The sequence below is a fragment of the Pristis pectinata genome, chromosome 21, assembly GCF_009764475.1.
Source record: "Pristis pectinata isolate sPriPec2 chromosome 21, sPriPec2.1.pri, whole genome shotgun sequence".
Lineage (NCBI taxonomy): Eukaryota > Metazoa > Chordata > Chondrichthyes > Rhinopristiformes > Pristidae > Pristis > Pristis pectinata.
The window spans coordinates 7,932,351-7,959,535 of record NC_067425.1 but is presented as its reverse complement, the minus strand read 5'-3'; the positions used below and the strand labels follow the sequence as shown (position 1 = coordinate 7,959,535).

General features: G+C 47.9%; 1 protein-coding gene across 7 annotated transcripts in view; it reads left to right on the top strand.

Moving 5' to 3' along the window:
- Positions 1–27,185, top strand: part of msi2b (musashi RNA-binding protein 2b) — a 483,338-nt gene that overhangs the window by 379,685 nt on the left and 76,468 nt on the right. The window contains exon 11 of one of the 7 annotated variants that reach the window (XM_052035984.1): positions 1,549–1,972. The exons of the other annotated variants lie outside the window; for them this stretch is intronic. Within the exon in view, the coding sequence (XP_051891944.1) occupies positions 1,549–1,634 (86 nt within the window). The 3' untranslated portion in view covers positions 1,635–1,972. Of the gene's footprint in view, positions 1–1,548; positions 1,973–27,185 lie in introns of those variants that run through there. 7 annotated transcript variants of the gene reach the window in all.

Sequence of the window (27,185 nt, the reverse complement as noted above, 5' to 3'; positions counted from 1 at the left end):
GCCTTTGACCCCAAAGAAGAGGTGTTTGGTTGTGTGATTGGTGTTGACGGAGCTGCAGTCTAACAAGCAGTGGGGGAGTGCGGAAGGAGGCCCTATCCCTGGTGGTAACCATATTGATGCAAGCAGGCCTGAGCCCATAAAGCACTGTGGAGTGCCCAGAGATAGTGAAAGGAGCTGCAAACATACGTCTTTCCGTACTCCTCTGGTGAACCTGGGGATGTTTGCAACAACTGGGTCCTGGGCAGCTCAGAACCTGCAGATACCACCCGACATGTTTGACACTCTTCTCCCACTGGGATCGCCAACTCTTATTGGCTGTATTCTTGGACGTTTCAGCGTGAATGGTGAATGCGCACAGTCTTTTTTCCAGTGTCAGGGAATCAAGAACTAGAGGACACAGGTTTAAAGTGAGAGGGCAGAGATTTAATCAGAACCTGAGGGACAATTTTGTCCGTATGTGGAACGAGCTGCCAGAGGAAGTGGTTGAGGCAGATACAACATTTAACAAGCACTTGGACAGCCTCATGGATAGGAAAGGTTTAGAGAGATACGGGCCAAATGCAGGTAAATGGGACTAGATTAGATGAGCATCTTGGTCAGCATGGACCAGTTGGGCTGAAAGGCCTGTTTCTGTGCTGTATGACTCTATGATATTTCCCCTGGCCCCAAGCGTCCATCTCTGATCTCAGGCACCTAACCTTCCCACACCAAGTGGAATCATTCAAGTGGCACAGAAAGAGAGGCCATTCAGCCCATCAAGTCCATCCCAGGCAATAAGAAAAGCCAGCGGACAGACTCTGTGATTGGATGATTAAGGCTGCCAGTCATCCTTCCTTCCCGCCCTCCCCATCTCCAATAGTTCTCATAACTAAATTGAAATGATAGATGGGGGGGGGGGGGGGGGGGGGGCGCAAAAAGAGCATAGGTAGATTGTTTGCATGTCCCTTGTGATTTTTCTGCTGGCTCCCTGCACTGAGCAGTGTTGTGGAGATTACTCTGAAGGTGCAGGAGTCTGTAGCCCATCCCTGTTGTTCTCCTGATGTTAACATGGAATATTTTGTTGAAATCCGACGAGCAAACTGAGTTCATGCAGTGCGATGCCGCTGTGTGTGAGGTGTGGGCACCAGGGAGAGGTGGGGTGGAAGACCAGGGTCAGAGGGGGTCACCTCCCTCTGTCACACTGCGTTATTAAGACGCTTAACCATAGGCTTGTCATGCGGAACAACATAAAAGGCAGAGCGTCAGAGCTCGGTGACCCTTGATGAGAACAAACTGGATTGACGCAATTAGGAAGGGAGCGAGACCAAGAAGAACCTGAGGGAATTATCAACTGGCTGATTTTGTATGGAGGTTTTTTATTCGGTACAGTTATATCACTTAATGGTGTCAAATCCCATTCCGATTTTCTGGGACTTTTGACAGCCCTGTATTAAAGTGTGTGGTGAGATTATAAAGGTACATTTTCACGTGTTATTTGCAAGCTGCTATTGTTTAAGTTTGTCATCAGCTTTTGTTTAAATACTGAATGAGATTTTCCTTCCTTCCAAGTGGGCTTCAGCTTTGAGAGTTTGCGCGTTGTCCGTAGCTATGGCCAGATGCGTCCCGTTCGATGTTGGCCCCGAGGTTCACACTGACCATTTGGGTCCCTCGACCCTGCCACCACTCTGATCACCGCCGCACTCTAACCTCACTGGCCCCCTCACCCGCTGCTGTGTCCTCTGGTGGAGAGGCCACACTACCCAGAACCCGGCTCCTAGCAACAGCCAGTCCCCGCCACGGAGACAAAAATAACCAGAAATGAACTCCCCCGGGCTCGAACTGCAAGGCATCGCAGAAGACTGATTTCCGTCTGGAGGACCATCACTTTAGTTTGTGATCATTTAAGATCAATTTCCCCAGTCTTGCTCATGGCACAGTCATTTCTTATGTAATTACTGCGTGAATGAGCTAACAGTGGCCACAGATCAAGCTGCTTAATATCTAATATAGGCTAATATTAACAAAACCTAATAATCACTAGCTAATGTGGTGGTTTTAATGTCTATTACTTGGGAAATAATCTGTGCTTCATGGTATTCAAATCCAATTTAACAGTGGCGGGGAGTGGGGTGGTGCTTGTGTATACTGTGCACTGTCAGGGAGGCAGGACTGTGGTGTGGTGAGGAGAGCTTCTCGTTCATCTCATCACATCTTCAAGGATGGCTCAGAGAGCGGCTGGTGCTCTGACACCGTAATTGTCCAACAAGATCCCACGGAGATGAACGAGCAGCCTGTTCTGTTGGGGGAGGAGCGCCGATCGAGGTGGAAGCCAACTCTTCATTGAGTGTCGGCCAGCAGAACACACAAGGGTTTGCTGCGTTCCCTCCACCTCAGCACCATTCCCACCACAGCAAACCCCACCCCCCCACCACAGCCAACACCAGCCACTCCTCCACCACAACTATCCCCACCCTAAACCAGTTTCTCTCTGCCCAACATCCTGAGTCTTCCAGCCCTTTACCTGAGTTCCAGATGAGACATTGAATGTCTGGTCACCAACCTTGCTGCTGCTGAGGAAGAGTTCTCCATATTTACCAAATCTAAGCCTACTTCTTTATGAGATCTGGGTCTTGTGGGCAGGACGTACCCAAACTCCATTGGACAGAGTGGTTTGCGAGACCATTCCTTTGGCCTGGCTTCACAAAAGCCAGGCAGGGTGAGGACAGCAGAATCCCTCACTTGACGAGTGAAGCAGTCAGATTTTTTAAAAGGCAGTCCAGTCAATTCACGGTCACTTTTACTGAGAGCAGCCTTTGTCACAAAATTTCTTTAATTACTCAGATTTGTACTCGTGTCTCGAAATGAGTAGTCTACTGTCCCGTAAACGAACCATAAAGGTGCAACCAAATGCCTACACATACTCGCATACCCATAGATGCACGCACATGCTGATATACTCACGTGCAGTCATACACACAACTGCCTGTGTAAACACGTGCTTTACACACGTGTGCTTATTAATGCATACATTCAATTAGTAAATTGGTTTATCATTGTCCAGTAGTGTAGGGGCAGGCACGGTAGTGTAGCGGTTAGCGTAACGCTTTACAGCGGCAGGGACCTGGGTTCAATTCCGGCCACTGTCTGTAAAGAGTTTGTACGTTCTCCCTGTGTCTGCATGGGTTTCCTCCAGGTGCTCCGGTTTCCTCCCACACTCCAAAGACGTACGGGTTAGGAAGTTGTGGGCATGCTATGTTGGTGCCAGAAGCGTGACGACACTTGCCGGCTGCCCCCAGAACACTCTACACAAAAGATGCATTTCACTGTGTGTTTCAATATACATGTGACGAATAAAGATATCTTCTATTGTCGCATGTACCAAGATACAGTGAAAAACTTTGTTTTGCTTGCCATCCATATACAGATCATTTCAGTACAACAGTGCATTGAGGTAGTACAAGGGAAAACAATAACAGAATGCAGAATAAGATGTTACAGAGAAAGTACAGTGCAGGCAGACAATAAGATAAGATAAGATATCTTTATTAGTCACATGTACATCGAAACACACAGTGAAATGCATCTTTTACATAGAGTGTTCTGGGGCAGCGCGCAAGTGTCGCCACGTTTCCGGCGCCAACACAGCATGCCCACAACTTCCTAACCCGTACGTCTTTGGAATGTGGGAGGAAACCGGAGCACCCGGAGGAAACCCACGCAGACACATAGAGAACGTTCAAACTCCTTACAGACAGTGGTTGGAATTGAACCCGGGTCGCTGGCACTGTAAAGCATTACGCTAACCGCTACACTGGTGCAAGGTGCAAGGCCATAACATGGTAGATTGTGAGTGGTTCAGCAGAGATCACTGGATTGGTGACATGGGACCTAGTTTTACTTCCCTCTGGGCTGTAGATGCCGAGACCTGTTGTAAAGCCTCAGTCTCTACACCAGTTGGATGCTCAGCACTCAGCTCAGGGCTCTGGGATACGTGACCATGAGGTGAACCAGCAGGAAAGTGTTGAAACTTCATCGACTCCACCTCAAAACCAAGGTTGGCCCAACCCCGGTTAGGGTCACAGAGTTATACAGCACAGAAACCAACCCCTTGGCCCAACTCATCCATGCCGACCAAGATGGCCAACCTGAGCTAGTCCTGTTTGCTTACATTTGACGCATGTCCCTCTAAACCTTTCCTATCCATATACCTGTCTAAGTGTTATTAAAACGTTGCCTCTACTACTTCCTCTGGCAGCTCGTTCCATATGCGGACTACCCTCTGCGTGAAAATGTTGCCCCAAAGGTCCCCTTGAAATCTTTCACCTCTCACCTTAAACCCCTGCCCTCTCGTTTTGGACTCGTTTTGGGAAAAAGACGGTGACCGTCCACCTTATCCATGCCCCTCATGATTTTATAAACCTCTATAAGGTCATCCCTCAGCCTCCGTTGCTCCAGGGAAAACAGTCCCAGCCCATCCAGTCTCCCCTCATAACGCAATTTGCAGGGATGAAGTATGCAGATGGCACCTGTGTCAGTGCACACTTCAGAGGCCGAGCTCCGTGTCATCATTGAAGTGTACAAAGGAATGGGGCTTACAGTAAACATTCAGAAGGCAAAGGTCCTTGACTAATCTCTCCCCACCTCACAATGCTGTTACACCCCTCCCAATGATCAAGATCCATAATGAGACCCTGGAAAACGTGGAATGCCTCCCATTTCTCGGAGCAAGGGCAGACGTCAGTGACGAAATCCCCACCACCTCCCGTGCTCCTTGGCTGCCTGAAGAAAAGAATGTTCCGAGATCAAGATCTCAAAACCGGGTCTGGGCTCATGGTGATCCCTGGAGACACGAGAGGTCGCAGCAACACACAAACCGCTGGAGGAACTCAGCGGGTCAGGCAGCACCTGTGGAGGCAGAGGGAAGGTCGACATTTCGGGTCAAGACCCTGCATGACCCCTGCACTGCCGTACATTGCTGACACAAGGACTGCTCCAAGCTTTGGAGCAGAACCACTGCATCTGCAAGCTCCTCCAATTCCACTGGCAGCATTGACAAAGCAATGTCCCCAGCACTGAGGCCTGACTTACACAGATTGGGCCTCGACTCATTGTAGTATGGAAGAATGAGAGGTGATCTGATTGAAAGAGATAAGATTCTGAGCGGGCATGAAGAGTGAATGCCGAGGAGATGTCTTCGGTCATGGAAGGGTCCAGACCAGAGGACGTGGTCTCAGAGGAAGGGGGCTGCCCCTTTAAGACTAGGATGAGGAAGAATTTCTTCTCTCAGAGGACGTGAATCTTTGGAACTCCTAGCTATGAGGAACAGTGAGGACAGAGTCCTTGGGTATTTTTAACACTGAGATAGAATTCCAATCTGTAAAGGATCAAAGGGGAGGAAAGGATTTGTGGATCAGCCATGATCCCATTAAATGGCAGAGCTGGTTCCAGGAGATGAGTGGCCAATTAATCTACCAACCTTCATGTAGTCAGGATGTGGGAAGAAATGGAGCACCCAGGGGAAACCCACAAAGTCACGGGTAGAAGGCGCAAACTCCACACAGACAGCACCCGAGGTCGGGATTGAACCCGGGATCTCTGGAGCTGTGAGGCAGCGGCTCTACCAGCTGTGCCACCGCACCGTCCCATCAAGCACCCCCGCCCCTGCCTCACCCGTGTCAGATTCCGCAGGTCTCATATTGGCATCTATACCGTCTCAGAGCTGGAATGGAAACATCGATCTTGACCCCCAGGGACTCCTGGAGATGAAGATTTATCCTTTGAGCACTTTGGTACCAGCAGTCCCTACCAACAAGTAAGATGCTACTGCTCTTAAAGAAAACCCTCGTTTTAAGGACATTTTATTTGGAAACAAAGGTTGCTGATCCGAGAAGATAATGGGGGCTGAAGGTTAAAGACACAGTTAAAAGCAGTGGCCCTTTCCATCAGCCCAGCGGCTGAGACCCGGTGAGTGTCTCTGGCAGGATCAGTGGGAGGCTCTCCATACCGAGCACACTCACTGAACTGAACAACAGGCTCGGTGCAGCTATTTGAAGCTGCAGAGGGGTTCTTTTCAATCCCCACTCAGAAACCTGAACGAGGGCCAGGACTGGAAATGTGACAGTGCCAAAGGCTGCATCTCTCACAGATAGTGAGTGAAGGACACAGTATCCCTATCACAGCCCTGAACAGATTGAGTTCGATCAGTTCTGAGCATTATCCACTGGAAATTGCCTCATTCTCTCACACACAGCTTTTCATCAGTTGCCCTTAAAGGAGCTATTTTGTTGAATCTGAGCCAATTTAAACTCTTTTTTTATCGTTTTTTTTCTCTCTCTCTCTCTCTCTCTCCAGCGCCCCACCCCCAGGGTTCTCCTTTCCAGACCTTTTTCTCCAACATCCTGTTCATTGAGCAGAATCTGTTCTACAAGTCAGTGATGTGTTAGGGGCCCAGCACTGGAGGGGAAGTCGTACTAGAACATCGAGCAGTACAGCACAGGAACAGGCCCTTTGGCCCACGATGCTGTGCCAAACTAATTAAACTAATGACGCCTAATCCCTTCTGCCTGCACGTGGTCCATATCCCTCCATCTCTGCACATTCCACCTCTGTTGTATCTGCCTCCACCACCAACCCTTGCAGCACATTCCAGCCACCCACCACTCTCTGTGTAAAAAAACCTGCCCCACATCTCCTTTGAATTTACCCCCTCTCACCTTAAATGTACAGTATTAGACGTTTCAACCCTGGGAAAAAGATACCGGCTGTCTATCCTATCTATGCCTCTCATAACTTTATAAACCTCTATGAGGTCTCCCCTCAGCCTCCACCGCTCCAGAGAAGACAACCCAAGTTTGTCCAACCTTATAGCACAGGCCCTCTAATCCAGGCAGCATCCTGGTGAACCACTACCGCACCCTTCATGTTTACTCAGGGACAGAAGGAGAGATGGGCTTAAACGTTCTGTGTCTCTGTGTACATACTGTTACGGTAACGGGCCTGGTCTCCGCCTCCAAACCCAGAGAGGCCCCTTGACGAGTGCCATGTCTCGGGCATCGGCGGTCCCAGGAAATGTTTGCAGAAGCCCCGGTTGTTATCCTGTGGTCCGATGGATCCCAAACCTGAACGGTGAGGGAGATGCATCTGCCTTCCACAAGCTCTAAGTGCCTCGCAGACAACTGAGTAACTTCAAGGTTAAGTCAGTGTTTGAATGGAGAAAGCACAGCACCCAACCTGTGCACAGCAAGATCCCACAAACAGCCGTCTGATTATGGTTTCTAGTGATAAATATTGGCCCGGAAAAATGGGGAGAATGGTGCTTGGAATTCTCTGTAGTTGCCCGAGGGGGGAGGTGGTATTCCTCCCTCGTGGCAATGTAGCACTGCGCTACACTAGGAGCTTCAGTCTGGATCGCACCCATCCATAACGCACACCAAATCCCATCACCCCGGTCCAGCAGTGTCATAACTTCTGGGTCTTCATGTTGTTTTAAACTTCTGTTCTTGATTTTCCCTCCCAACCCCTTGTATCCTCCAGCCCAGTGACCCTCATGCACACCTCATTCCTCCTACAACTCTGGCCTTCTATTCACTCCCAGCTTCAGTCATTCCAACATTGGCAACCCTGCCTTCAGGTCGTCAGGGTCTAAGCTCTAGGATTCTCTCCCTAAACCTCTCCAACTCTCACCTCGTGTAAATTCCTCCTTATAACCTACCTCCTTCACTTCTGGTTCCCTGCACCAAATAAACAGCTTGGGGAATATCAGTACAATATAAAGACACGTTGTTGCAGAATTGAACCTGTGTCCTCCTAGTCCGCTGCCGTCTTCTGAGCCACAGCAGAGGAAGGAAGGGTTATCCCAAGTCCCTCACCCCAGTCCCTCAGCTTTGCTTCTCACTGGGGCTCTGCCACCTGAGGAAAAATTCTAGTTAATTGTATACCTCAGAGATCCCTTGGTTCCGCTCCCTCTCCTGGACTTGGACCTCCAACTCATTGGCTGGACCATCAGCTTACTGCCAGGACTTGGTTTCGTACCTGATGGAAGGAGGCTGGATCGGTGGAGTGACCTGCCGATCAGGGAGCCAACCACCTTCCGATTGCCCACTCACTAGTGAGAAGCTGGTGGAACCTGGAATCTCACTGTCTTCAGCTTGCCCAGAGGTCCTGCCATTCCGTGGTGCAGCTCCAATGGGAGTTCTTGCCACCAACTGGAATGTTGAGAGGCTCCTGTCAGTAGCTCAGTCTGTGACTCTGAGGAATTGGGATCAGAGCAGGAGCTAGTAGGGGCAGAGGAATTGGGAGGGAAGGAAAGGGAATCTGGTGAACGTTTCTCATTTAATTGTTTGACCAATATACCAGCTGGCAAGACATAAGCTGGCTCTCAAATTTTTTCATGTTTTTCAATATGTTTCTTGAACATTTCATACTCACAACTGATTAAGATAAGATGGTATCTTTATTAGTCACATGTACATCGAAACACAGTGAAATGCATCTTTTTTTGCGTAGAGTGTTCTGGGGACAGCCCGCAAGTGTCGCCACGCTTCCGGCGCCAGCATAGCATGCCCACAACTTCCTAACCCGTACGTCTTTGGAATGTGGGAGGAAACCGGAGCACCCGGAGGAAACCCACGCAGACACGGGGAGAACGTACAAGCTCCTTACAGACAGTGGTTGGAATTGAACCCAGGTTGCTGACGCTGTAATAACGTTACACTAACCGCTACACTACCGTGCCTGCCCAACACAAACCTCTGGTGATGTTTCTGAGTCATGTGCTTATTTTGGGAGTAGGCAAATAGGTATGAGGGCTGCCTCCATCTCAGAAAAGGACACAGCCAAGAAACATCACCAAAGATCACCTGACAGGCAATTGTGATACAAAGAAAATAATGTCATCACTCTCTGCCCAAGAGACTGCTCATGTGATCTCAATGACTACCAAGTAGCAAGGGGTATAGAAACCAGCCTCCCCTGCATTGACTCTGTCTACACTTCCCAGTGCCTCAGGAAGGCAGCCAACATAATCAAAGACCCCACCCAACCCTGACATTCTCTCTCCTCCCCCTCTTCCATCGGGCAGAAGATACAAAAGTCTGAAAACAGTTGCCACCAGGCTCAAGGACAGCTTCTGTCCTGCTGTTATAAGTCTCTCGAACAGTCCTCTTGTATGATAAGGATGAACTCCTGACCTCACAATCTACCTTGTCATGGCCCTTGCACCTTATTGTCTGCCTGCACTGCACTTTCTCTCTAACTGTAACACTGTATTCTGCATTCTGTTATTGTTTTCCTTTTGTATTACCTCGAAGTACTTATGTATGGAATGATCTGTCTGGATGGCACGCAAACAAAGCTTTTCACTGCATTTCAGTACATGTGGCAATAATAAACCAATTACCAATTAGATGTAGCACAGAAGATGAAGAGAATTTAATGACCAGGACAAGGAGGAACAGGAGTAGTCTTTTCAGCCCCTCCTGTCTGCTCCACCTTTTATTATGCTCTTTCTTGTCCAGTTCCCTTCCCCCTTCCCCATAACCTTTGATTCCCTTACTGATTAGAAATCTATCTATTTTAAATATACATAAGCATTATCCCTACAGCTCTCCTTGGCAAGGAGTTCCAAAGAAATTCTTCATCTGTCTTAAAAGGACGCTCTCTTGTTCTGAGACTGTGTCCTCTGGTTTGAGGTTCTCCCACAAGAGGAAACATTCTTTCACCATTTACCCAGTATAGCTCCCTGTGTATCTCATATGTCTCAATGGGATCACATTCCACTCTTCTGAACTCCCATGAGTAGAGTCCCGTCCTGTTTAACCATTCCTTGTACAGCAGCCTCTCCACGCCCAGGATCACCGCCAATGGAATAGTATCTTTCCTTAAATGGGAAGGGAGGGGGGGGCCAAGATTATTCACGAAACCATGTATCAGAGCTGAGAGGGTCCTGTACACCTCTCGGGAAGGACCGAACAGGTTGGATGTATTTTCTTCAGAAATCTTTAAAATTGTTGGGGGGAGGAGGAGGGTGTAAGAGAAATGGAAATAATGATGTTTTGTTGTCTCCACATCACCTCCCAGCCTCTGTCACTATCTCCACCCCTCCCTCCCCCACCTGACTCCATCTGCCAATCAACCCCTCCTCAGCTGGATCCACCTATCGCTTGCCCCACTCTCCCCCTCCCCTATCGCCATCTCCCCTCTACTCTTTCAGTCCAGAAGGGTCTGGACCCAAAACTTTGGCTATGCCCATCTCACCTGGATCCACCTATCACCCGTCAGCTCTTGCTCCACTCCTCCCCCAACCTTTTTATACAGGCTCTCTCTCCCCTTTCTTTCCAGTTCTGATGAAGGGTCTCGACCCGAAACATCAACTGTCCACTTCCCTCCATAGATGCTGCCTGACCCACTGAGTTCCTCCAGCATTTTGTGTGCATTGCTCCAGATTCCAGCATCCGCAGTCTCTCTTGTGTCTCCACTTGGCTGTTTATTTCCCTCCACCGATGCTGCCTGACCCGCTCAGTTCCTCCAGCATCTTGTTTGTTGCTCCAGGTTCCAGCATCCGTAGCCTCTTGTGTCTCCATGCTTAAAGTGATGCTTGCTGACACCCAGCCTTGAAGGAAGTTCAAGTCTGTGAATCCATGGAGTCCTCTGCCTCAGAGGGCTGTGGAGGCTCAGTGCTTGAGTTTATTTAGGGACACCAAGAAATCTAGATGAGGGGTATAGGAAGAATGGATGAGGCATTGAATTAACCAGGACCTTATTGAATGGCAAGACAGGCAGGAGGGGCTAGGTGGCCTAGTCCACTCCAGCAGTCTCGTTAAAGGCAAAGACATCACACAAGACAAACAGAAGAAAAGGAATACTCTAAGAGAGCTCACATTTTCTAAATGATGACTGTTGTCAGGCGGAATCTGGCTCAGAGAAAAACGTTACAACATATTGAGTGCCTGAAGGGTGGGGAGAGCGGGTTAAAGACCCAGTTAAAGGAAAATGTTTTTGAAAATGGTTGGGCAGAGTTCAACAATAATCAGCCTGATAAAACAAGCCAGCACATTTGCTGCCAAAGACGAAAGAGGAAAGGAACAGAAGAGGTTAAAGCAAGTGAAAGTGGCTGAAAGTAAATTCATTCAGAGAAGATAGGAGATATCTTGGGAAGCGTGGCTGTATAAAATGACTTTGTAATGTGTTCAGCTGAATTCATGAATAGCCTGATTGAAGTTTTTATCCTTTGCTCATTGTAAGGTTCAGCATATGTTGAAGGAATTTCCGATTGGGTATGTGATAGTTTTGAAATCTTTCCTTGATACTCTTACAAATGGCATTCTGCTTCTTGAAAAACAGACCAAAGTCACTTGGTCCTTTTAAGCCGCGGCTGTAATATTTTAATACTTTAGGAGATAAATTCCCCTCCTCCTACCATTACTGGTAGTCTGGCCTCTCTTTGTAGATGTAGAGTGTGGAATGGAGCACAGAAATAAGTCCTTCGGTCTGCCAAGTCCACGCCAGCCACCCAAACTAATCCTGCACGTTTTATTCTCCGCACATTCCCGTCTACTCCACTGCCCCTCGCAGATTCTACCACTCACCTACACACCAGGGGCAATTAAGAGCGGCCAATTAACCCACCAACCCAAACATCTCAGGGGATGTGGTAGGAAACCAGAGCAGCCAGAGGAAAGCCATGCCTTTGCAGGGAGAACGTACAGACTCCACATATACAGCACCAGAGGGTCAGGATTGATCCCGGGTCACTGGAGCTGTGAGGCAGTAGCTCTATTAGCTGTGCCATTGTGTTGCATATATATATATATATATATATATATATATATATATATATGTAGAGGGTGCACAAGTCATTCTGTAGATTGGTCTTTACTTATACAGCACGGTAACAGGCCCTTCTGGCCCAACGAGCCCGCGCCGCCCAGTCACACCCATGTTAACCTACTAAGCCGTACTTTTTGGAATGTGGGAGGAAACCGGAGCACCCAGAGGAAACCCACGCAGTCACGGGGAGAACGTACAAACTCCTTACAGACAGCAGCGGGAATTGAACTTAGGTCGCTGGTGCTGTAATACCATTACGCTAACGCTACACTACTGCCGCCCCACTTGGTCCTTGCTGGGAAGGATCAAATTTTCCTGGGAAAGCTGTTACATGTTGTTTTTAGCACCAACGTCATACATATCCAGATTTATATTTAGCTCTGGTGCCCTCCTCTGAGAATTTTTTTTCAGGCTTCTAAATGGGCCAGGGCCTCATTAAAGATAACTTGGCCGTAATAGGTCCTTTGTCACACACACCAGAGATTTCACCTTCATATTTTAAGACTAGACCTTTGGTCTATTCCACCACAATTTCCGCCATGGGGGCATGGTAACTGAAGGCTTTGCCACTATTGAGGGTAGAAGGTCATTTCATAGGTCAGAGTCAGGGTGCATGCTGGGACCAAGGGCTGGAGAGTCCAATCAAATCAATGGAAAGTAAGAAGGAAAGAAAGTCTGTGGCGTCTTTCAGAATGTCCAACGAGCTTTACAGCCCCTGATGTACTTGGTCACCATTGTAATATAGGAAACCAAGGCAGCTAATTTGAATGCCGCAAGCTCCCACAAACAGCAATGTGATAATGGAGACACAAGATTTGTCAGTGGATAATCTGCCTCCTGAAGTGTAGAGTGAGAGATAAAGACAGGGGAGAGAGGTGTCGGAGATGCACCAAGTGAACTTGAGGGCGGGGTGGAAGTTGGAGGTGAAGTTGATAAAAGTTAAAAGACTTCCACACTGCTGCAGAAAGTGGCATGGACTGCTCCGCATTGCCAATGAGAAGCCAGGCATAGCTGGGGCCCATGCAAGTGCCCAGGGCTACACCTTTGATTTGAAGAAAGTGGGAGGAGCCAAAAGCAAAGTTGCTGAGGGTAAGCACAAATTTTGCCAGATGGTGGAGGGGACCTGCTTCCAGAAGGAAACAGAGAGCCCTGAGGCCTTCCTGATGGGAGATAGAAGTTGTCAGGGCCCGGACTCCATGGTGTTCGGGCCAGGGGACTGAAAGTTGTCGATGTGGTGAAGAGCAGGTGAGGTGTGGGGGGAAAGGACTGGGCAGGATGGGGGACAGGATGGAGTGAGATACAAGGAGATGAGTTTGGCAGGGCAGGAGCAGGCAGAAACAATGGGCCTACCAGGGCAGTTTTGTTTGTGAATCAATGTGATAATGGCCAGATAGCCTGTTTTAGTTTAGTGTAACGCTTTACAGCGCCAGAGACCCGGGTTCAAATCCGGCCACTGTCTGTAAGGAGTTTGTACGTTCTCCCCGTGTCTGCGTGGGTTTCGTCCGGGTGCTCCGGTTTCCTCCCACATTCCAAAGACGTACGGGTTAGGAAGTTGTGGGCATGCTATGTTGGCACCTGAAGCGCCTGCGGGCTGCCCCCAGAACACTACACAAAAAGATGTATTTCACTGTGTGTTTCAATGTACACGTGACTAATAAAGATATCTTAAATGTTGGGTTGGATACAAGCGGTCTGTGTAAAACACATACTGCTCCACATACAATGCATAGATTTGCTAGATTTGCTAGATTCTGCTGGATTTGAAACAGTATGATAGCATCTTTTATATGGAGAGAGTTTGATGTGATGTTTAATCTGAGGAATGGCGCCTCTGGAACTACAGCAGCCCCTTGGTAGTGCACTGGAGGGTCATTAAAGACTTGTGTGTTCACACATGTGGGGCTTGAACCGCAGGCTTCTGACTCGGACATGTGAATGCAGTCCACTGAACCATGACTAACAATGGAGAGAGAGGCTTTAATAGTGGCTCAATGGGTGATAAGGATCAAGGAGAGCTTGCCTTAGAGTTAAGGGTGAATCTGATTATCAGCAGGAAGAAAATTGTTGGATGGAAACACTTAGATTCAGAGTCTATTGGACATAACAAAATTCTTAGTAATATTATTAATTCTGAAGTCAATAATGCATCAGATTAGATGCTGGATTGGAAATGCAAGGTGCCAAATACCATTCGTCAATAAGTGCACAAAATAGCTTTGTGGATTGATTAGTCAACTATTAATCAAGTTGTGATGTTGGCTAATGCTCGTGGGAGCTGCCTGCCTTTAATTGGTGCAGTTAAACATTGCTATGTTTCTAAGAAAATGTTCAATGCAGTCGAATATTTGGGCAAATGTCATAAAACACCACAGCCTCTTGCCCTTTCAGTGGGAATATGTTAAAAAGGAAACGCTTCTTCAAAAGCCAGTGAAGGAGGAATATATTCATGTTCACTGGCCGTAAGTGGAAATGAGGATATCTGCTCGTTTCTGTCACTGGTAGGGACCAATGGCCAATTCTCACCCATCCAGTTGTGATTTAAGGAAAAGTCAATCAGCAGAGATTGGGAGTTGGGGAAACATAACATGGATTCAAATTCTGATTGGGTTTTCTTCATGAATAATCACAATAGTCTCTCAATAGTATGCATTTTACACAATCTGTATGTGTTGTGTTTGTGGAGCAGGATGTGTTTTACACAGACCATATGTGTTGTTATTGGAGCAGTATGTGTTTTACACAGAACAAGGTCTGTTTAACTAGGACCAGTATGTGTTTTGTGTGGAATAGTATGCATTTTAGGTGGAATGGTACATTTTCAGGGGAAGAGCAGTGTTTGTGTGTGGAGCAGTGTGTGTGTTGCACATGGGCTGGTTTGTGTTTAGCTTGGAGCAGTACACCATGCTGTGCATGAAGGCGTGTGTGTTCTGCATGGAGCGATGTGTGTTTTGCATGAATGGTGTGTGTGTTTTGCACAGAGCGATGCTCGATGTGCTGGGAGCAGTCCATATATCGTATATGTCTTCCATGCACTGTAGGGTGTTATACGTGGAGCTGGTTATCACAAAGGACCCTCTCCATCCACAGCTGAAAGAGATGAGGGTGTGAATGTGAAACAGGGTCGGGGACAGGCTGGTCAGTGATGCCCACAGCACACACGTTCTCAATGCATGAGAACTGGCTGCTTGCACACAGTGTCAGAGGACACCTGTGGGAGTAAGTATGTTTGGGGGGGTGAGGGGGAGTGGGGGGAAAAACAAGATAAGCTGGATATGTCTATCCCCTTCTATATCAGTTCAGCATGTCCTGAAGTTCTTCACAGTGTGGGCATTGTTGTAATTGCAGCAGCCAATTTGCACACAGCAACTCCCACGACCTGTAACATGATAATCTGTTGTCATCGGTGTTGATTGAGGAAGGAAACATTGGCCAGGGCACCAGGGACAACTCCCCTGCTCTGCTTTGAAATATGGAGAGGAAAGGGAGCTGGAAATGGCAGTTTTCAAGGGATCTATTCATAAAAAAACAGAGTCTGCTTGTCAGGTGGTGAATGAGCGAGGCAAAGTTCCAGTGCATGTGGGTTCTCAGTGTGAGGAGTGATTCAGACGCACTGTGTGCCAGTGTTCGAGGAGAGTCCTGCACCAGAGCAAGATTTCACCTGTTTACTGAACTCTGACGTATTTTCTCCCCTTCCTGGCAGCACACAAACCCCACAGCTGGGTTGAATGAGTCTAACCTTTAAAGCTGGTAACCTTTCCCAGTCTCTTTGTAGTGAGATCTCCCACACAGGAATAAATAGCAGACAATAAAACTGGATTTAAAGTTCAGATATTTACAAAGAAATCGAGAATTAGCATCTTCTGTTGTTTGCAGCAGTCTTTGGGGAAAGTATTTTATTCTTAGCCATTGAACGTTGTCGACCTCATTGTGCTGGGGCAAGGCAGGCTATTGGTTAAAGGACAATTTTGTGTGACTGTCGTGGGCTGGATTAATGACAGGAAGGGTGACATTCAGAAATCTCTCCACACTGTGCACCTTCTCCACAGGATGTATTGTGGCCAGTTGCTGAGCCTCCTTTCTGTTGGACCTCCCCAACTATCAGTAAGGACAGGGCCAAATACCCCACCCAGAGAGGGACATTTTAAGCTGATTTGTCTCCAGAATTTGACACTGGTGACCAATAGAGGTAGATTTTAAGAAGCGAATTGGAGGAGGGGAGAAGTTTCGAGGGGGAACTCCATAGACACCTGATGGATGATCAGCAGTGAATGTTGGGGAGTACGGGAGTTCAGAACAGGAGGCCTCACACAGTCCATTATCCTCGTTGGAGTTGGCATAAGACTTCTGAGCAAACATTTCCAGTGGTGGGTGCCAGGTCACAGAGCCATTCGACCCAAAGTCAAAGTCAAAGTGGGGTTTACTATCACATGCACAAGTACATGTGTGCATAGATGCAATGAAAAACTTACTTGCAGCAGCATCACAGGCACATAGCATCAGATACACAACATTCACAAGCAAAACATAAATTAAACATAAATTATACACGGTTTTAACAAGAAAGAACACAATTAGAACAAAACAAAAAACAAAGTCCATTTTAGTGCAAAATGGTCATAGTGTTGCTAAACTGTAGTGATTGGGGTTTTGCCGGTTGGTTCAAGAACAGAATGGTTGAAGGGAAGTAGCTGTTCCTGAACCTGGTGGTGTGGGACTTCAGGCTTCTGTACCTCTTGCCCGATGGTAGCTGCGAGAAGATGGCACGGCCCGGATGGCGGGGATCTTTGATGATGGATGTTGCCTTCTTGAGGCAGCGCCTCCTGTAGATACTCCCGATGGTGGGGAGGGATGTGCCCGTGATGTATTGGGCAGAGGCCACTACACTCTGCAGCTTCTTACATTCCTGTGCATTCGAATTACCGTACCAGACCGTGCTGCAACCGGTCGGGATACTTGCAACGGTACCAAACAAACCCAATACCAGAATGGGTTTTCCATGCCTATTGGATATAGTTGAAACTTCGGCTGTTCCTTTCACACTGTGGTTAATGGAAGTGTAACCTAAGGATGCAAAGGCAATCTTTTCCAGTGTAGAGGACATGCAGAGCATGTGGACCAGCAAGAAACTGATACTTGATCCTATCTTGACCCTTTATAAAACTCTGCTTAGGCCACATCTGGAGTATTGCGTTCAATTCTGGTTGCCTCGTTACAGGAAGGATGTGGAGGCTTTGGAGAGGGTGCGGAAGAGGTTTACCAGTATGCTGCCTGGATTAGAGGGCATGTGCTACAAGGAGAGGTTGGACAGACTTGGGTTGTTTTCCCTGGAGGGACGGAGGCTGAGGGGAGACCTGATAGAAGTTTATAAAACTATGAGAGGTGTAGATAGACAGCCGGTATCTTTTTCCTAGGGTTGAAATGTCTAATACCAGAGGGCATGCATTTAAGGTGAGAGGGGGAAAGTTCAAAGGAGATCTGAGGGGCAAGTTTTTTACACAGAGAGTGGTGGGTGCCTGGAATGGCCTCTACAGCCTTCCGTGGTAGTGAATTTCACAGGGTTCACCATCATCTGAGCAGCACAGTGGCGCAGCTAGCAGAGCCATTTCCTCATGGTACCAGCGACTCCGGTTCAATCCTGACCTCGGGCGCTATCTGTGTGGAGTTTGCACATTCTCCCTGTGACCAGGTGGGTTTCCCCCCTGGTGCTCCGGTCTCTCCCACATCCCGAAGCTGTGCGGCTTGGAAGGTTAATCGGCCCCTGTAAATTGCCCCTAGTGTGTGGGTGAGGGGTAGAATCCAGGGGTGAGTTAATGGGAATGTGGGGTGATTAAATGGGATCAGTGTAAATGGTGTTAGACGGTCGGCATGGATTTGGTGGGCTGAAAGGCCTGTTTCCATGCTGTATGACTCAGTGAAACCATTCAATGAAGGGGAGCCAGAACATTGTTGTACATGTCTTTTTCCAGAGGCTGTGAAGCTGAGCTCTGTTAATGAGGGCATTGCCAGGACTGCCTGCACTGTGACATCCTTTTCAACCACTCTCCCATTGTCCACTGGTCTCCCGCTGGCTGCAATGGCATTTTTGTTACTCTAAAGGGGGCCTCTCATCACCATGACGACGGATTGTTGCCGGACTACCCAGCGCCTCTCGACATGGCAGCTCCCCCCTCTCAGTGCTGCGATCCGAGCTTGGGAACTGAAGGGGGTGGGGTGGAAGGTAGGACCCGCTCGTGCTTCCCCCCTCCCCAGCAACAGCAGTGGAGAAGTGAAAACACAAAGCAAGTCGAGAAGGAAATTAGACTCTGGAATCTCTCTGGCATCTCATTTTGTTTTGTCGGTCCCCTGCTGCCTGTCTCGCAGCACCAGTGCCTGTTCGTCGAGAGTGTGGATCGAAGGTGTGAAGCAGGAGTGCCAGCGGCAAAATGAGAAAAGGAAACCTTTTGGCACAACTTGTGACAGGGGTCAGGCACTTGCCTGAGAGGGTGGTGGAGACAGATCCAATAGCAGCCTTTGAAAGGGAATCAAGCAAGAGGACAGAAGGCTGCGGGGATTTACAGCACAGAAGGAGGCCATTCAGCCCATACTATTTATGCTGACAGGGAACGAGCAACTGATTCGAACTTTGTACATAGAACAGTACAGGAACGATATTTGTGCCGGACATGATACCAATTTTAATGTTGGATTGTCTACCTACTGTGTCAAGAAACCCTCATGGATGCACTTAGAAGAAAGGACAAAGAGGGATCTGCTTAAAGACAGAGACACAAGAGGCTGCAAATGCTAGAATCTGGATTAACAAACAATCTGCTGGAGGAACTGTGCTCGACCCACCAAGTTCCGCCAGCAGATTACTTGATCTGCTAAAAAGCTTGTGCACCATCAAAAATGCTGGAAACACTCAGCAGGTCAGGCAGCATCTTTGGAAAGGAGAACCGAGTTCGTACTTCAGGATGAAGACCTGCTGAATGCTTCCAGTATTTTCTCTTTTTGTTGGGGATTTCCAACATCAAAATCAGATTTATTATCACCAACTTATATAATTTGTTGTTTTGCAGCAGCAGTACAGTGCAAAGGCAATAACATTACTATAAATTACAAAAATGAATAAATAGTGCAAAAAGGGAATAACGAGGTAGTGTTCATGGGTTCGTAGACCATTCAGAAATCTGATGACGGAGGGGAAGAAGCTGTTTCTAAATCATTGAGTGCGGGTCTTCAGGCTCCTGTACCTCCTCCCCGATGGTAGTAACGAGAAGAGGGCATGTCCCAGGTGGTGAGGGTCCTTATTGATGGATGCCGCCTTCTTGAGGTACAGCCTCTTGAAGATATCCTCGATGGTGGGGAGGGTTGTGCCTGTGATGGAGCTGGTTCTGATTTTCATTAGCCGGTGCAGATTCAAAGGGTTGGACTATCCTATGATGGCGACTTATTTTAAAAATACCAATACCAAGAAGCGGTTCATCCCTGTGTCCCTTTTCATTCAGTGCTAGCACATCGGGGGCAGAGTTTCACAGAGCTCCGCTCCCCACGAGGATGCGGAGGGGTACGTTTTTTACTCAGAGAACGGTGATTGCATGGAATGGGCTGCCGGCAACGGTGGTGGAGGCGGATACGATAGGGTCTTTTAAGAGACTTTTGGATAGGTACATGGAGCTTAGAAAAATAGAGGGCTATGGGTAAGCCTAGTAATTTCTAATGTAGGGACATGTGCAGCACAGATTGTGGGCCGAAGGGCCTGAATTGTGCTGTAGGTTTTCTATGTTTCTATGATGTGGTGGACTCGGGGCTTGGGCAGCAGCAAGGGCACTCGCGGCCTATGGTCCGCTGCAGGAGCCGGACCCTGACTCCCTCACTGTCACAGAGTCGTCTGCCAGTCAGCCGCAAGCGAAGGCTTGCATCTCTGCACCACCACTCACAGCCTCGGGATGTTCCAGAGCCAACCAAGCGCAATGTAGGAAACAGGGCAAATTGTGCACGGCAAGCTCCCACACTTGACAGTGAAGTTGATGAGCAGAGAGAGGGAAAACCTGTCCCCCATTATTACACAGTGATCCACATTTACCTGACTGCAAACCTCCTTTTGATTTGAAAGAGAAAGTTTTGTGTCAGGGCTTGGATCAGTGGAGTAGCTCTGTTGCTTGCTCTTTCCTTATCTGTTCACTGCCACACAGCTGTTTGTGGAATCTTGCTGTGCCACTCCTCGTTACAGCAGACTACACTTCACTGGCTGTGACCTGCTGTGGGATATCCTGACAGTACGGTTGAATTTCGAGAAATGAAAGTCTCTCCTCCCCTCTCTCACTTAGAGTCATAGAGTCACACAGCACGGAAGCAGGCCCTTCGGCCCAACTGGTCCATGCCAACCAAGATGCCCATTTGCCGGCATTCAGCCCATATCCCTCTAAACCTTCTCTATCCATCTACCTGTCCAAGTGTCCTTTAAAAGTTGTCGTTGTAACAACTTTCTTTCACCCTCTCTTCATTTCCCTCTCACTCTCTTTCCCCTCACTCTCTTTCTTTTCTCCCTCTGGTTTCACCAGGTCTGGACACGGAGATCAGAGTAAACAAAAAACGGGGCACGTAGTGAACATGGTCCCAAAGCGAAGGATAAAATCAGTTGAAAAGTCCCAAAAAGCCCAACTGTGCCCAATTCAGTACTTGGGACTCGCTCTACACCTGGTGTAGTTCTGCAATACCCTCGCTCCCTTCCTCCCCTCACCGTCCAACCTCCCTCTCCCTCATGGACCTCTCATACGCTCAAGGTGAACTCTTGATCTCCCAATCTACCTCATTGTGACCCTTGCACTTTATTTGTGTACCCGCACTGCACGTTCTCAGTAACTGTAACACTATATTCTGCATTCTGTTTACTTCTTGCTACCTCAATCTATTTATTTATGGAATGATCTGTCTGGATGACACGCAAAACAAAAGCTTTTCACTGTATAATAGATAGATAGATAGATTTCTTTATTAGTCACATGTACATCGAAACACACAGTGAAATGCATCGTTTGCATAGAGTGTTCTGGGGGCAGCCCGTAAGTGTCGCCACGCTTCCGGCGCCAACTTAGCATGCCCACAACTTCCTAACCCGTACGTCTTTGGAATGTGGGAGGAAACCGGAGCACCCGGAGGAAACCCATGCAGACACGGGGAGAACGTACAAACTCCTTACAGACAGTGATCGGAATTGAACCCAGTTTCGGTATGTGTGACAATAATAAACCAATGCAAACCAACACCAATACCAATATACCATCCCGATCCCGAACAGCATAGCTCTTGAGTGAAGACGCAGGTCTCAGCTCTCCTCGTTGAGAGATCAAGTCAAGTCAAGTTGAATGTATTGTCATGTGCACAAGTACAGTGAGGTACAGGTACAATGAAAAACTTGCAGCAGCATCGCAGGCAAGTAGGTGTATTGGTTTTGGTTTATTATTGTCACTTGTAGCAAGGTACAGTGAAAAACTTGTCTTGCATACTGATCGTACAGGTCAATTCATTACACAGTGCAGTTATGTTGAGTTAGTACACAGTGCATTGAAGTAGTACAGGTAAAAATAATAACAGTACAGAGTAAAGTGTCACAGCTACAGAGAAAGTGCAGTGCAATAAGGTGCAAGGTCACAACAAGGTAGATCGTGAGGTCAGAGTCCATCTCATTATATAAGGGAACTGTTCAATAGTCTTATCACAGTGGGGTAGAAGCTGTCCTTAACTCTGGTGGTACGTGCCCTCAGGCTCCTGTATCTTCTACCTGATGGAAGAGGAGAGAAGAGAGAATGTCCCGGGTGGGTGGGGTATAGATAACACACAGACTATGTTATGCATTTAATTATACATAAAATTATACTGTACAATGGAAAAAAATCTGTGCAAAAGCAAGAACTTAGTGCAAAAAAAGTACAAAGACACAATCAGAGAGAAGTCCATGGAAGTGTAAGAGCTGGTGCAAGAAGTGTTCCTGCTGAGGTAGGGTTAGGGTTGTGCAGAAACTGATGGTTGTAGGAGAGTAGCTGTGCAAGATCATCTGGATACAGGGCAGAGATAAACAAATCTCAGCGAGTTCGAAGGGTGACCACACCACCCTTGATAGGGCAGCACAACACAAACAATGGCTGCCCCAACCACGGCTGACCTGCGACGCCTTCCGGAGTCAAGTAGCCTGCCAGAAATCACATTGTGGACTCACGTGTGAAGACGGGCCACAGAAAGCACAGAGTGTGATTGGCTATCCTGCTGCTGAACCCTTGCGAGCTTCGACGGGAAACTAGTGGGATCTTGCTTTGGCTTGTTTGACTTGCAGCCCCAGCTTCTTGGGAGGCCTTTTAGCAAGATAGTAACATGATATAGGAATCTGAATCAAACCTTGCCCCCGTGGGGGGATGAATTAGAGTGCGTTTTCTTTTTGTTTTTGTCTGGCTTCCAACGAGTCTGTTGGAGAATGAACAAGAAGGGCAAGTCCCTTCCGGGAGAGCTAAGTAGGAGTTTGTGAAAACGTGTCATGGAGTGCAGGGGAGGGGCACGGAATGGACTCTGAACACTGGCGAGATGTGGAGGAGTGGACTAGGAGGATGGGAACAGTATGCAACCTGCTGTCATTGGTGGACTACGACATAGGGAGAGAGGTATCCTAGGCAGCTGCTAGGTTCGTTGATGCCCTCTAGAGCCCCAGCCCTCCATGGATTTGTTACTGGAGCTGCTTGGTGTTCATTGTTGAAAGTGTGGGCAGCGATTTGTTATATGAGCAGTGTAGTGCTATGGGCGCGCTGCACTCCCATGGAGTCATACAGCACAGAAACAGGCCCTTCGGCCCACCGAGTCCACGCCAACCATCAAGCACCCACTTGCACTAATCCCATTTTATTCTCCCCACCTTCCCATCAACTCCCCCCAGATTCTACCAGCCACCCACGCACCATGGGCAATTTACAGTATCCGATTAACCTGCCAACCTGCACATCTTTGGGATATGGGACGTAAAACAGAGCACCCAAAGGAAACCCACACGGTCACAGGGAGAACGTGCAAACTCCACACAGACAGCAGTGAAAGTCAGGATCGAACCCGGGTGTCTGGCAGTTGCTCAACCGTGTGTGCCACTGTGATGTCCCAGTAATGGAAGTGTTTTCTGTAGTGAATGTTAACAAGGGTAAATTGGTAAATTGGTTTATTATTTTGTTATATGTACCGAGGTACAGTGAAAAACTTGTTTTGCACGCCATCCATACAGATCATGTCATTACAACAGTGCGTTGAGGTAGTACAAGGAAAAAGCAATAACAGAATGCAGAATAAAGTGTCACAGTTACAGAGGAAGTGCAGTGCAGGAAGACAGTAAGGTGCAAGGCCATAACGAGGTAGATTGTGAAGTCAAGAGTCCGTCTTATTGTACTGGGGGACTGTTCAATAATACAATAGCATAGTGGTTAAATTACTGGATTAGCAGCCAGTGGCTTGGACCGTTGATCCAGAGGCAGGAGTTCAAGTCTCACGTTTAGATTTAAATATAAGTAATTTTAGAAACTTGGAATTAAAGAAAACTCTGTCTCAGTAAGGATGACCTCAGGAGGGAACAGTGATAATGATTTGCTTATCCTTCCAGTGAATTTGGAGGATTTTTTGAGACGGTGTTGGTGATATCTCTCTAACGTCTTGGTAGTTCAGGTCTCAGAAGTATATAGGAGGGCAGGGGTCACTGCTGTCTGGTAGATCAGGAACTTAGGGCCAAGTTTGAGGTGATGACCCTTGATACTCTTTCCCTCAGTCGATGAAGGGCTGTGCTGATACATTGAAACGGGGTGGTGAAATTCTTTATCAATGACTGCCTTCACTGAGATGGGAGCCACCTCAAAGGAGAGAAGGAGCATCTGCGATGTTATTGGGGACCTCAAAGACATGCGTCAGGAGTACACAGAAGCCCTGCTTAAGGGGTGGAACGAGTGCACCACCTCACAAATTATCCACCCACCCGTCCCATCAGGCACCTCCTGGCCTCATCTGTGGAAGAGTCCGCAATTCCCACATTGGCCTCATCGGTCACCTCACAACTGGGAATCGATTCCGAGGGACTGCCTAAGAGGATGAAGAAACCAGTGGACTGCTGTAAAAGCCCTTCTGGTTTACCAATCAGGGGTGGAGAAGAATGCTGTCGACCTTACCTGGTCTGGGCCTGTATGTGACTCCAGACCCACCAATGTGGTTGTCTCTTAGCTGCCTCCCTCATTGCCTCGGTTCAGGGGTAATGAGGGAGGGAGGGACAATAAATAGTCAGCAACACCCCATCTTATGAACAAATAAATTAAACAAAATACTGAGACCCCACCTCTTCTCTCAGCTGGATGTAAAAGATTTCATGGCACTATTTTCAATGGTGGCACAGTGGTGCAGCTAGTAGGACCACTGCCTCACAGTTGCAGAGACCCGGGTTCAATCCCAACCTCGGGTGCTGTCTGTGTGGAGTTTGGACGTTCTCCCTGTGACTGTGTGGGTTGCCCCCGAGTGCTCTGGTTTCCTTCCACATCCCAATGACATAGTGATTGGTAGGTTAACTTGCTGCTGCAAATTGTCCCTAGTGTGAAGATGAGTCATAGTGATACAGCATGGGAACAGGCCCTTCGGCCCAACTCGTCTATGCTGACCAAAGTGCCCACCTAAACTAGTCCCATTTGCCCGCGTTTGGTCCATATCCCTCTGAACCTTTCCTATCCATGTACCTGTCCAAATGTCTTTTAAATGTCTTTATTGTACCTGCCTCAACTACTTTCTATGGCAGCTTGTTCCATGTATGCAACACCCTCTGTGAGGAAGTTACCCCTCAGGTCCCTTTTAAATCTTTCCCCTCTCACCTTAACCCTATGCCCTCTAGTTTTTGGTTCCCCTTCCCTGGGAAAATGACTGTGTGCATTCACCCTGTCTATGCCCCTCATAGAAGTGAATGGTAGGATCAGGGGGGGAAGTTGACGAGAATATGGGAGAATGAAATGGGATCAGTGTAGGATTAGTGTGACTGGGTGGTTGATGGTTGGTGTAGACTTGTAGGGCTTAAGGGTCTGTTGCTATGCTGAGTAACTCCAGGAGATGGTTACACGGTTCCCTGAAAGTGGCAGCGCAGATAGACAGGGTGGTGAAGAAGGTGTTTGGCACGCTGGCCTTCATCAGTCAGGGCACTGAGTATAGAAGCTTGGATGCTATGTTACAGTTGTACAAGACGCTGGTGAGGCCGCATTTGGAATATTGTGTTCAGTTTGGTCACCCCACTATAGGAAAGATGCCGTTAAGCTGGAAAAAGTGCAGAGGAGATTTCCGAGGATGTTGCCTGGACTCAAGGGACTGAGTTATGGAGAGAGGTTAAGTAGGTAGGGACTTCTTTCATTAGAGCGTAGGAGAAGGAGGGGTGATCTTATAGAGGTGTATAAAATTATGAGGGGCACAGATAGGGCGAATGCGCACAGTCTTTTTCCCAGGGTTGGGGAAATCAAGAACTAGAGGGCACAGGTTTAAGGTGAGAGGGGAAAGATTTAATAGGAACACGAGGGGCAACTTTTTCACCCAGAGGGTGGTTATTATATGGAATGTGCTGTCAGTGGAAGTGGTTGAGGCAGGTACATTAACAGCATTTAAAAAGTACTTGGACAGGTACATGGACAGGAAAGGTTTAGAGGGATATGGGCCAAATGTGGGCAAATGGGACTAGTTTAGATGGGAATCTTGGTTGACATGGACCAGTTGGGCCATGCTGTATGACTCTATGAGATGTCCATGGTCTGCTGGCCATTATTTATCCCTCAATCAGTGCCTCAAAAAGCAGATAATATGCTCATTTTCACATTGCGGTTTGTGGGAACTTGCAATATCTAAAGTGGCTGCACGATCGTGTCACTGTACATTGACCTCTGCACGTGAGTCCTGGCCGTGAGGTGCTCTGGGGTCCCCGTGAGGCTGCGAAAGGTGCAACAGAAATCTGCTTTTTTTTTGGTGGGGGGGGGGGAGCTTTGAAAGAAAAAGGGAAACATCTGAAGCAGAAAAAGTGCAGAAGGAAACAAGAGGAGTGTTTAATTTATTCACTCACAGAATGTTGAATTTGTCCGTAAAGCCTGCATTTATGACGCACCACTCGTTGTCCCTGGAGGCAGTGATTCGTTGGCCTGCAGTCACACGTGGGCCAGACTGCGGAAGGGACAGCCGATTTCCTCTCCCAAGGGACATTGGTGAAGCAGCTGCGTTGTTATAGTCGGTCATCATTGATGCCAGCTTTTAAATTGCAAACTTACTGAAATGGTTGAATTTAACCTCTCCTGTTAACCGTGCGAGTGACAACCAACCATGATCGAGCAAACCACTCTGATCAAGGGCAATAAAGGAAGTGCACTTAACGCTGATCTGCCCAATGATGGCCAGGTCCCAAGAAATAAATATTAGATAAATATTGGATCATTTCCCCTGGAGATGCAGAGGCTGAGGGAGAGACCTGATAGCAGTTTATAAGATCATGAGAGGCGTAGACAGGGTAGAGAGTCAGGGCCTTTTTCCCAGGGTGGAAATGTCAGATACTAGAGGACATAGGTTTAAGGTAAGAGGGGGAAATTTTAAAGGAAATGTTCGGGGCAAGTTTTTTACACAGAGTGGTGGATGCCTGGAACGCACTGCCGGGGTGGTGGTAGTAGCAGATATGATAGAGGTGTTTAGACAGACACGTGAACAGAGAGAGAATGGAGGGATATGCAACATGTGCAGACAGATAGGTTTAGTTTAATTTGGCATCATGGTCGGCACAGACTTTGTGGGCCAAAGTGACTGCTTCTGTCCTCCACTGTTCTGTGTTCCAACAGCTTGCTATGGTGCAATTTGACCTCTTGTTCAGGCCAGTGGGTACTAACTAATAATATAACCACCATGCTGCCAGATGTTATGGAAGGAATAGCCCCGTCTCTGTTCTACAGCAGCCGATCAGTGATTGAGTGTCGGACAGTCAGCCACTTAGACACAGCCAGAAAATGCAGGAAATACTCAGCAGGTCAGGCAGTGCAACTGGAGGATGGAACAGAGTCAGGTCTGTGACACCTCATCCAAAATTGACAGCAGCTGAAGATGTCCATTCAGGGTCAGAGCACCTGAAGGGTTTCCAAGCCAGATACCAAAAATGGACTTCGGGGCACAAGAGGCTTATAAACCAGAGTTTTAATCAGTCTTCACTCATAGAGGAATTTCAAGAATGGTTTTGAGATCTCAATTAACCAACACATGCACGTCATGAGAACAGAATTGGAAACACGTGTTTCTCTTTGCTTCAGTAGCCGGACTGTTTCCCGCAAGGAGACAGCTGACGGGTGACCCGACAGACCCATGAGATCGGTAGGTTTGACCGAGAGAAA